This window comes from Mesitornis unicolor, unplaced genomic scaffold (genome assembly GCF_000695765.1).
Source record: "Mesitornis unicolor isolate BGI_N332 unplaced genomic scaffold, ASM69576v1 scaffold32235, whole genome shotgun sequence".
In the NCBI taxonomy this organism is placed as follows: domain Eukaryota; kingdom Metazoa; phylum Chordata; class Aves; order Mesitornithiformes; family Mesitornithidae; genus Mesitornis; species Mesitornis unicolor.
The window spans coordinates 26,607-39,245 of record NW_010185379.1 but is presented as its reverse complement, the minus strand read 5'-3'; the positions used below and the strand labels follow the sequence as shown (position 1 = coordinate 39,245).

Here is a 12,639-nt window from a genome sequence, read left to right as displayed (position 1 = left end):
TTGGGTAGAGATGTAATTTTTACGGAAAAATAAACAAGATGATCTCCTCATGTTTAAACGGTAGCAAAGATGGAGGTTTAAGTACTGTGACATTCCTCAGTGCTGGATAAACTGTGTATCGGTATTGACAGTGAGCCTCCAAGCAGAGTGCAAAGAGAAGCATTCTGGATGCATAACAGGGACCTACATACACTTCAAAAATAGTTGATGAGGATAAACGCATGTGACTTTTCCCTTGGGAAGTATATGACACCGCATAATGCACTCCTGTACCCAAAATTCAGTACTATGTTTTGCTGAATGGGAATTGTGCACATAGTCCTACAGCGTAAAGCCCATCCTTCCCATCAAGCTACCATTTGGCTTTGCCTTGGTTTGGCAGAAATGCTTAACGCCCCTCTGTACACTCAAAGCCGTTCTTCCTCGTTCGGCTGCAGTGTGAGAACAAAGGGCAGGGTGGGATTCATCCTGCCTCCTTTGAAACAGGAACCGCAGTACAGAAGCGGAAGCTTTTCCTGCAGTTCTTAGGTACTGGCCTGCCAAACTGTGCTACTCTGCGCCACCTAAAACACAAAGAATTTGAGGAATGTTCTCTGCTGCAATGATTTTATAGCTGATTTTATGGGTTCATGCACATATTCTTAAAGAACATTTCTGCTTCCCATTTAGACCATTCCTCCTTCAATAGCTGCAACAATTTAGTTGAAGAGAATCGGTTGCATTAACGCCCCATAATGTAATTTTCCTGTTCTGGAACTCTACCCCACAGTTAAGTAGCACATCACTGCCTTTTGAAAGGGCCATACAGAAGTGCAGCACACTGACAGTGGCGCAACACGCATGGCACAGCCGGAGGTGAAGCCAGATGCCAGTGCAGTCTAACAAGCTGACAGTGGCTCCTCTCAGAGACAGCAGTGGTCCCAAAGCTGAGCGTGACATTACAGAAGAGTCGTCATTGTAGGCGTTGGGAAAATTCATGCAGCTCCCAGAGGAATCGCCAGTTGCTTCAAGCTCTGCCGCTGGGCGCAGGCTGTTTCCTCTTTGTCCCTGCCAGCCCGGGTGCGTGACCCTCCCTCTCGCATATCCTCTCTGACGTCTGTCCTTGGTCCCCTTCCAGGCAGGCCGTGACCTGGCACTCAGTCCCACAGCTGCACACCAGATCCATCCTCAGCCTTCCCCCAGAGCTCATCTTGCCTGTGACTCAAGGCCGACCTTGCAACCACCGACCCCCCTAAGGAGCCGAGCCTGGCAGCAGTTGATTGTGCTTAAGTCCAAGGCAGGGGATTTTCAAAGCTCTCTGTGCTTTTTAATTCACTTTGAATCTTTGTCGAGCTACTTCAATGCCAGAGATAAACAGAATATTTTTGAACTCCCACACAAATGGTTTCAACACAGATTGGCTGTCCACAGATGTTTTAATAACCTTTTCCTGCACCCCACACTTGGCCTTTTTCATTCCTGTGGTTTAAGACTTTCTCATTTCTGCAAACTCTTTCAAAGTGCTATTTGTCTATCCCGTGTGTAGTCTATCCCACTTCACATGAAACAGAAGTACAGGCTACACCTAACTCCACATGTATCTTTCAGTTAGAGAGATTCCTAGAAAGGTTTTCTGTAGCTTCTCCAGGAGGTCTAACCAGAGGAAGAACTTACTTCTGGAAGTGATGGGCTGTAGTGAGGACCCAGCGTTTGCGAATAAGGGTCCTGCCACAGACATGAACAAATCTCTTACTTGTGGTGGTGCAAACCTATCAATGTGAAAAATAACAACAGGAGTTTGAACCAAGGAAGTGTCATCCCCAGCAGTGGGACAGAGAAAAGGAGCAGATCTAACCTGTGATAACAGAAATGCTTTCTCTTCTGCAGGTTCTGCAATTGCAGAGGGAAATGCCTTTATGAATGTACTACTTCATCTTGTATCCAATGAAGGTACTGGGACTCCATATCTTATGCACAGACATTTTGGTAAGCACGTACCCAAACAGTCAGATGTTTGTCAGCACAGTGTCTTTGTGTGATGGATGCCTAGGCAAGTATGTTTTCCTATGGGTCCCATGTGCTTAGAGTGAGGTTGATGCTGAAAAAAGCGTAAGATCTAGCGAACAGATCACTGTGAAAACAAGGAAGAAATTACAACATAACGCATCGCACCATGAATTCAAATTAATGTCTAGGTGTTCCTAAAATTGGATTCTCTGAGGCAATGGCATTTGTAAGGTTTTCCAGACAATGTGAACAAAAGATAGTATTGCACTTACCTACATGCAGGAATTTCTGCTCAGTCCCAATGACCCAGTGGGGTGCAGCAGTTTGCCCTACAGCCAGCACCAGAGCCAGGGTAAGCGAGTTGTCTACAGCCATTGCAAAAAAACAATCAGAAGAGAAGACTGACTTTTTATCCGTGTGTCATTACCACGGGTGTTGTGCCTGTGGCAGAGGAAGGACCAGAAACGCCAGCTCCTGCCTTTGCTATCAGGGCAGTACAGTGCAGGTCAGATCACAGCACCCAAGCCTGGATGGTTCTGTATGCTCTGTGCAGTGCAGTTGCCTGTCAGCAGTTGCGCACTGGAAAGCACAAACAGAAGGGTGTTTTGGTATGGTTCATTGTGCAGGGAGCTGTGGCCCACTCTCTGCTTTACAATAAAATTGTAGGAATTTAGCGAGGACCAGAAAATGCAGGGGAGAAAGAGCGGGTCTGTGCTGCCAGGCTGCGTGCGGCCAGCTGCTGAGCGGCAGGTGGAGCCTGAAGACGAAATCCTGGCCAGCCGGAGTTCATGAAAGCTCTTGACACAGATCTGTTATGTTACACTACCTTTAACACCACAGGGGACAAAGCCTCTCCTTCGTTACACCACTGACACACCTGTGACACTGTGGGTGCTGGAGTTGTCTTTTCTGCCCGTAGGCAAGCAGGAGGTGGCTGGAATGGGATGGAGGCCTGCAGTGTCATTTCCTGACTTGCGTTTCCCCCCTTTGTTTTCTAAGCTTCCTTCACATGTCTTCTGAGTTGCGTAGCCCGTAGTATGTTGGAAGGCTGATAATAAGATAGATGACATCTGTTTAGGTCACATATTAGGTAGGATTAATGCTCCTAAGGACTTACAAGCTACAGCTTAGTACTCTGCTATCTGGACACATTGGCCCTTGTACATGTGATGGCTGTCAGGTGAAGGCCCAGCACTTCTACTGCTTGAGAAAGATGGAAGCTGGACATCCAAGTGACCAAGGATACACACCATTCCCTTCACTGATGCAGGCCAGCAGTAAAAGCCACAAGTGACCGTGTGTTTAGTCTTGTAAAGGAGCTCCCAGAGGAAGAAATTACTCCGCAGCACTGGTTTTGCGAGGGCAGAGGTGCTGCCCTACAGAAAATGGATATACTCATTCCAGCTTGCAGAGGTGAAAAAGAAGCACACCCATTTTTACACAGAATTTTTGGCTGCAAGTTTCTTTTTGAGTGAGAAATGGAACAATATTCTCACTAACTCATACATCAACCAAAAGGCTTGCCTGTCTCTTCCCCTTTATATGGCTCTGTAGAGCTACCCGCCATAGAGAAGGGCAGGGGAGTGGGATGCCCTGGACTACATCATCAGCAGAAAGCACCATGGCTCCCTCCTGTATAGTAAGGTACAGGCACACAGTACTTGCAGACACGAGCAGCCCAGGGCTTTACACACAGGCTCATAGGCATTAGATTCTCCTTTGCTGGATCTTGTGACCTGTGTAAATAACAAGGCTTTGAACAGAAGCTCAATAGGCACTTTGTGTACTTCATTTCAGATCCATAGTTCTGAATGGAGGGAAAAGAAAAACTTAGAAACCAAAACTTGATTCACTCTTAGAGTCTTAAAGTCCACTGAAAGGGAAAGACAGAAGTGACTGACGCAGCAAGTCCCACCAAGTTATTTAACTGGTCCTGGAGAAGTTGATTAGAATTATTTATTTCCAACTCATAAACACACATGCTTCCTTCTTTTCTCTGGCCGATTAACAGCATTGCTTAGCACTAATAGACTGCTTTCATTTTCAAGGGCTTAAGAAGACAAATTAATCACCTCAACATGTCTGAAAGGAACAGATGGTAATGAAGTATTAACGTTTCAATTTCACAGTTGGAAAAGCTCCTGAGAGAGGGGACTAGAGCTGGCTGGCTCCCTGGCCTGGCTCCCTGTATGGAGCCAGGGTTCCTGGGTCTCATCTCTGCTCCAAAATTCTGCTTTATCCCAACATCATCACATGTTGCTTTTCCTTAGCAAAACTATGTGTTTTTCTTATTCCATCCTTAACAGGGAATAACACCCTTCCAGAAGGCCTCTTACCTCAGCATGTCTTCAGATGGTCATTACTGCTTTGGATTTAAAAGACTAAATGTCTATCCAATAATGCAATTAGTCCAGCAGCTTGCCATTATTTCTTACTGACTATAAGCAGAGAAGTGATCAACAAGAAATACATTCCCCTGTCTGTACAGTGGAGATGTTTTTCTTCCCTGAGACATCTTTGGTTGCAGTTGGGTATAGGACAGCTAATTGCATTTTCCTGCCCACTCACTCCCACCTCAGAGGACAACATGCACAGAGCAGTGCTGCTCCGTGGGGTCTTTTGGCACAGCTGTACAACACACAATTTCTTAAGCCACACATGGAAGGAAGATAAGCTTACTCTACAGTAGGGGTTCCTACAGCAAAACTTGCATACAGAGGCTGAGATCTGTGGCCATCCTTAGCAGAGCCAGCTCAGGATCCAGGCTATAGTAACTAAAAGGTCTCTTCCAGCAGCATCAGAATATAATCTATTTCAGTGTTTAACCCCACAACCAAAGATTATCTCAAATTACAACTGTGCAATAATAATAAAGTCAGTCAGTGGCAAATGTCTGACAGGTTTTGGGCTCTCTTCCAGGAATGGTATCAGTAAATATGGTGATACATCTCCTTTTTTACCACAGAAAGATAATAATTCAGAGTGAAATTAATTATTATAACTATTTTGGACAGCTATTTCATCAGCATACAGACATCTATATCAGTTCACTTAAATCTGTGCTGCACCACTGACCTAAGCATCTCAGCCCGTTATCAATCCTATAACTAACAAGTATTATAAACAGCTCAGTCCTTCCAGAGACATCAGTTAGCATCTAGGGATGATAAAACATATCTCAAATGCTGCACTACTAGGTGACTGTTCCCATATTTCAAGGGAAAGAAGGAGCACTGAGGCAAACGGGTTACACTCCCAGTGTGCCAGTGCAGCCCTCCCACAGGATTTGTGTGAATGACCACTTGATTTGATCAGCTGTAAATGGTACTTGGGCATTCAGGCGAGGGAGCAGGGGCAACGTGATGCTAAGTGATGCTGTTTTTCAAATGAGCTCAAGAAAATAATACACCCTGATTTCACCCTAGCTTGACAAGCATCTGTGTCCAGCATTCATAACTGAGCAGGTAAATCTAGTATAAGTTCTCCTTCTGTGTTATTGATATTTTTCCCAAGTTAGAAAACATTACAAAATGGAGATAGAGTTCTCACATTTACAAGAATAACACTTGAACGGTGCTCTAATACAAAGAATATGCAAACCGACTGTATTCAAATTTTTTTAAAAAGTCAATCCAAATGCAAAGTGAATTCAAATGCAAAGTGAATCAAAATTCCCTTTTTTAAGAAGTATCCATCATACAAGTGAAACAACTTATTTTATCCATGTAGTTATTCAGTTTAGTATTTTGTTTGGGTCCCTGTCCAAATCTTTATTAATATGCCTTGTATTTTAAGCCTGTCCAAGAGCATAGGAAATCCTCAAAGACAAACACTATTTTTGTTACCAGCAGTCACTCCAATTAGTATCCTAAAGACTCTCAATGTGTGTAATGAGTAAGCATCTGTTTTTCTTGATTAGCGTAGCATTGGTGTCCTTTCCCCTTGCTTGTCATTTATTTTTCTCATCCAGGAGTGATATGCAGTGTTTAGTACTATAATAGCAATTCTGTTCCGATGAATAAACCACAGGTAATTCACACCACAACTGCATGAAATCTAAGAGTTGTTCCAGATTTTACAGCATACAACAACCACAGCACTCAGGGAACTTTGCCATGTTGTTCCAGTCCCTTCTGCAAACTATCTCTTTGCAACCAGTTTGATACTGGTCTTATTTTATCAATCTTCCCAGATCTGGGGGCTTTATTTGGGGAGGGGGGTGGGTTAGGATGGCGGGGTGAGAAGGAGAATCAAGATTATTCCACATGTCATACAGCTTAAAAGTATGGATTATGATGGTCACAGGAACAAGGTACACTCGCTATTTTAAAGCTTTAGTTTGACTGTTCAAATCTCTAATTCTCTTGCACACCTGAGGACAAGCTAACAGACAACACAAGGTTTTAGGCTGTTATAATGCTTAAAATTCTCGAAGGGTAATACTTGAAGAAAGGAAGAAATCGGTGCTTGGTACTGTTTATGTGATATTCTGGATCATAAGATAAGCCAGTAGAGAAACTGTTTAGCTAAACGCTAAATAACAGCAGCAGTGACTTTTTGAAGTTATTCATTACTTGTAGAAAAGTTTTAATAAAAGGAAGTTTAACATCTTGGATTGTTATCAAAACTTGGATGCTCACAGCTACAGAGGCATCCTGAGTAAGGCGTCATATCCCAGTGGTTTCAGACTTCGTTTCTGTAAAAGTTGTTTTGAGTTCAAACTTTATTGAGCCCAAAGTCCCAGGACTTGAATGAAGCCTCCTGAACTCCAAGCGAGTTTCACAGGCGCTAGCTCTGTTTAATTCCACTTTGTCCAGGAATGAAAATTTCATCTTGAACTACTCTAAGTTATTAAATTAATGTATCACAGAACATTCCAGCTAGTAGATCCCATATTTAAGGATTTTCTAACTGAAGTTTTAAAACTGACCTAAGCACCAGGGACTCCTGTTCATACGCGTTAGGTGAACATTACGTAGACAGCCTGCTAACATTGTTTTAGGAAGCTGGAACAAAAACCAAACCCAAGCTACAAAAGCACAACCACACACATTTAAAGAAAGAATGGATAATTCCACAGCAGTAAGTTCTCTGTCATTGCAAATTTTCCTTTGAGACAGAAATAATTGTTCCCTCTCTCCATCCAAAAATATTGCACATTCCTGGTTTCCCAGGAATGGAACACTGACCAAAGGCAATAATAGCCTCAGCTTCCTTGACAAACCATTAGCTTCAAACAGGCCCTGCACTGCTGCATTACAGTGTTATACAAGGTTTCTCACTGGGAAATCGTTGGCCAAGTTGGTTTTGGGGGAAAAGAAATCTTTAAGCTGCCCATATGACCAAGGCACTGGGACCAAGTCACCTTTGAGCTCTACTCTGGTGAAGACACAAAGTCTCACTTTCAGCAGATACTTGATGTCAGAGAAGACAGGGAACACAAGATGAGTAAAGGTTACATCCAAACCATTGCCTGTGGATTATGCAACAACAAAATAACCACTGTTCAGGATAGATGCGCATTAAAAAAACCCTCACTGGATATTACTTTTAATTAAACAAACCAAAACTGCTTATGATTTGTAGGATATGACAGTGTGACAGACTAATCTGAACAGCTTTTGTTTCATGTCTAATAAGCAAGCATTCAATAAGTAATTCACATTACATGAATCATCTTTGGTAATACTGTACATTTGTGTCAATCACTTGGTAAACATCCATTCTGGATATTTAGAGTGTAATTCATCACAACTACAGACTAATTTGAAAGTTGCAGGAGCATCCTCCAACTGTACATCAGCTTGCAAAGTGAAGAGTTCAGACTAACAATATAAAAATTACTTCACAGAGTTATGTAGCAAAAGTTACAATTCTTTGTCACCTAGCATTACACTAGTTTGTCAGCTAGTCTACTGTTAAAGTAGATTTATAGTCAACATTATTATAAATGTAAGCCAAGTAGCTCCCAAAACAATTTAAGGGAGTAGGACTGAAAGCTAAGAACTTTGATTAAACCATCATTTTCTAACTTTGTTTTCTAACGCTAAATTATTAAAATACAGGGGGGAAAAAATCATTATTTTAAAAAGATGCATCATTTAGAAAAGACGTCTCATTCCTTACAATATGGTTTAAAACTAACATAGGAGAATAAAACAGTGCTACATTAAATGCAGTCAAGAGCATTCAGATGGCATGACGTAGGTACAACCTTGTGTCTTCCATTCTGTGGCCCAGCCGTGGGTTTTATCTTGCTTTGACGTGTATTTGATGGTCACTGAACTTCTCCCACTTATCCTGAAGTGGCTTGTCCACATGTACTGTGCTAGTACATCAGAGTCAGCATTTATTTACACTTTAAAAGCAGCACTGTAGAACATCACTCCACTGCAGTACTGGAACGAGCACAGCAGCTTGGATATCTCAGAGAATGCATCATTGTTCTGAACGGCCTTTTTTTCTCCATTTTATCAGAAGTTGGCTCATCATTACTTTTTACATCCAGCTGAGCAGGCTCTGTCTGGAATTGCTCTATTTGAATCTCGAGATGTTTTTGAATGGCTAACCCAAGGACTTCTGGATCCACAGATGCCCCATACACTTCCCATGTCATTCCTTCGTCATCCCACCTCACTTCACGCACTGGAGATTTGGGGGCCTCCAAGTCTTGCTCCAGGTTCACCTCGGGGAACACATGTGAGTGGCTTTCTACTGCAGCCGCTGGGCTCGTTGCCACAGATTTGCATTCCATGATTGGAAGAGTTTGTACCTCAGCATCTCTACGCTCAAGAGCTGGTTTCAGTCCTTTGGTTAAATCATTCATAGAGGTCATAGTCCACATATCCTTAGTTGTCATAACCATGTCTGCATCTTGCTGGCTACTAAAGGCAACACAGGCAGCCTTTGTTTCTGGAGGAGCTCTCTCCTGCTGAGCACAGTGCTGAGCATGTTGTGGTTGCTCTCCAGGAATGCTGCAGCACTTCAGGACTCGCTTGGCATCCAGGCCCGATTCACTTACTGAAGACACCAGCTTAGGATATGTCAGAATGTCTGAAGTAGAAAAAGAATGAAAATAGCCAGGTGCTGCCTGCTCTTTTCCCGACTCGCTAACGGAGCATACCAACCGAGGAACAAGCTGTATAGATGGTATGGGCAAAGAATGGCAATAGGCAGGGATGGTGGCATCTACCTTCATACAATGGTCCTGCCTTATATTACAAGGCCCTGCAGAATTGTTATGAACTGTCAGCACCATGGGTGAGTATGCGGAGTTTGGAATGTTACCGTAAGTCAGGCCACCATGAATAATCCCAGTGGCCTGACTGAACACGGTCCTGTTTGAGAAACCATTTCCAGGCATGGGGGGTCCTAGAACAGCAGTGTGAAATGTTCCAGGATCTGTGTAAACAGTAGTGTTACGTGGAATACCACTGCTGTCAAAGCTATTTGTGGGTACTTTTTGGTCTCTAGGTAGAGCTGGAAGATGAGTCACAAGGTTTTGATAGTGAGATGTATTTTCATCTCTTTCTGATCCATATCTCTGTGTTTGGAAAGACATCCTTACCGCTGATGGACCATGCCTGCAGCTAGAAGAGCTTAGGCAGGAGTGAGTAGCACTGGTTTCTCTGTGAGAGACATAAGTCTGCTGTTTGCAACTGCAAGTTAAGTCTGAGTGGCTTCTCTGAAGGGCAGTTCCTGGTTCTTCCATTTCACACACTCTTTGCTGGTGTACAATGCAGGCTGAAGAAACATTCTCAACAGTGCTGCTCTTTACACACATCTTAGTGTCTCCCACTTCCCAGGAAACTGGGAACTGTTCAGTGATAAGAAAATGGTTCGTAGTCTTAGTTCTGCTCTGTGAATTGTCATCGGCTGACTGATGGCTTATGGCTTGTGCCACTGATTGAAGTCCCATCATCCCAGGCTGTGAGGACCATCCAGGACTCGGTGTGCTGCTGGCATCACTCTCATTTCCCAGGGTATGGCAGATGGTGCTACTGTGGCTTTTCTTCAGCTCCTGTTTGTTGCTTTGCCTCTCCTCTAAACTCGATTGCCCAGTACAGGCCAGACTTGAGGAGCTCTTTGACAGGGGGTGGCTGTTGACATTCAAGAGACCGTGACAAGTAGAGCTTAGTGCATCCTGGTAGGAATGAGTGTGGAGCTGGTGGCTGTCAGCGGACATGGCAAAAAAGAGATATCTGCAAGAAATAGTGGAGAAGAAAACAAAGCCGTTTAAGAAGGAAATATATGCACTAGAAACTATAATCTCTATTGACCTTCTGCCTGGGCTTTGTGCTTCTCACAGTTCACAGATACTTTTAAAAAAAGCTCTGCTCTGCAGTCTCTGTGTACTCAGACTGGTCAGTTTCCATTTTCAGTTTACACAGAGGGTTTTTCCCTGAATTAGATTGAGGTTTTATTGAAATTTTGGTGGGTTGTTTTTTTTTTTTCCATTTCATAAAACACAAAGGGAAGAAAATGACTGGTTTCTGCCTTTTAACATTAACAATCTCAACATTGCCAAGTACCAACTCCACTGAATTTACTGGAGCCATTTTTGAGACATCCAGAGATGTCATATAACTTAAGCAAAGAAAAAAGTATTTTTAAACGAGACAGCTTTTTGCCATGGTGTTCATTAAGCCAACAATGTTAACTGTATCATCAAACCAAAAAACTGTTCAGTCTCTTGACACTGTCATTTCAGAAGTTATCCAATCACTGCTAGAGCTTTCAAACATTAACAAAGCCTTAATAACTGCACAAGTTCTCCCCTTTCCCCCTGCCCTTCCTATCAAGCTGCTTTGGATTTCATTTCACAGGAAGATCACTATTTTAGTCAACTGTTTTCCTAGAGTCCACACAAATGTACAGTAGATGTGGACAAAACTGTTTTGACCACCTGTGGCAGAGGAGACACGACATGAAACCCAAGAAAATGAGCTCTACCAGGCCTGTGTGCAGTCAGTGCCAGTGCTTCCAGAATAAGTAATGCTGGGCAGCACTGGACAAAGATCCCCAGATGGCCCACGACAAGGTCATTGGGCTGTCTAGCTTATGCTTACCACTGACATGATACGAGGTGGCAGCAAAGAAAGATGCAGGGGAAGGCTGGAGATTAAACTCCCCTAGGAACCACTGAGCTGCACAGAAAGTCTGCATCTTGGCACTGAGTCTGTTAAGGGTACATGTTTCAGGGCATGATTTGGGCTTCTTGTGCCAGTCACCTTCGGGAATCCTTAAGTTCACGCTGGCTGTGGAAGGTGCATACTCACTGCACCAGGAACAGTGTAAAAATGAAACAAGAAAACCTTTAACCAAAGTATTATGGTTCTGTCCTTTTATTTTAGTGCATACAGTCATTTCTGTTGTTAGAAAACACCTGTTTCTACTGGCTGATATAGTATCCTGTGTGTTAACACTTATGTTGGCACTCCCACATCTGAGAGAAGTTGTGATTGAAGACTTTGAATCTAACCAGATTTAGTGATGCATTTTTCTTGATTGAATCAGATCTTCCACTGATCGTCCACTCATTTCCTTGGTGTCACAGAGGCCTTTCAACATTTTTATAACTTATTTATTTTAATATGCTAATATATCTATATCTACAAACATACATATAAATGTATCTCTTTCTAAAAGAACCCATTCAATTAAACAGGAAAATCTAGAGCATTTGTTAATTGCTTTCAGGTCAAGTACTACTTGATTTGATATTTTGTTGTGCAGCAGTACAGTGGAAGGCACAAGTTCTCATTTTAGAGAACTTTCCCTCAGATGCACTCTGTACACTCTGCATCCCTAGCAGGACTCCTACAGAAACCTTCACGAATTCTCAGGAACTGTATCACTGAAATAAAGATGAATGTGTGGAACAAGACAGGTATGTACATGTGATGGACAAAAGCACTCTGTAAATGTAACAGGAAAGTTTACTTATAACACCAAGAGAGCAGTGGCTGCTCATATTCAAGACTCCCAGTGAGAAGCTTTTAATATGTGATCATTTTAATATCATATTTACAGGCTCAAAGAGTCACCTACTAACATAACTGATAAAAAGCAGCCCTTTTGCTCCATCCACAAACCAAGAGCTCCATTGCTGATCCAGGCAGCTATTAGTGCTTACACTTGTAATTCCATTTTCGTTGTTAACTTTGGCAAGCTAATAGCTCAGGTTGCAATTTTCCCATCACTTGCATTGGCTGTTTTCCATAATGAAATTTAACTGAGCAAGACAACATTAAAAGAGAAGAGTGTTTGCAATCACTTTGAGAATCTTCTCATTGCGAGCTTGCGATGGGCAGCAACATCCTCTAGCATTAGGGTTTGCTCAGATTTGGACTGTATGCAGAAAAAAAGGCAGTTTCCCCTCGTCCACACGTGTTTGTTCAGTTAGAAGTTAAACTCATTACAGACTCCACCTGCACCAAGCCTGCTCTACACACCCCGCAGCCTCTATAATCTGTGGGACTCCACAGGTTGGTGGCATCTAAGGACAATGCAAAAGCATATTTTTTTCCAGAATGGAATTTCAGATTCCTGGGTTAGAGGCACTGCTGAGTGCAGCTGCAGTCAAAAGCAACCACTTCTTGCCAGGCTGGCCATCAATGTATTTCTGCATGTTTTTTAGAAGCCCTCACAATA

The 12,639-nt window shown here is 42.8% G+C and overlaps 1 protein-coding gene across 1 annotated transcript; it reads right to left on the bottom strand.

Moving 5' to 3' along the window:
* Positions 1–8,368: 8,368 nt before the first annotated feature.
* GPRIN2 (G protein regulated inducer of neurite outgrowth 2) lies at positions 8,369–10,171 on the bottom strand. Its single transcript, XM_010184821.1, has one exon. It carries the CDS (start codon positions 10,169–10,171, stop codon positions 8,369–8,371), a length of 1,803 nt encoding a protein of 600 aa, XP_010183123.1.
* Positions 10,172–12,639: the final 2,468 nt, after the last annotated feature.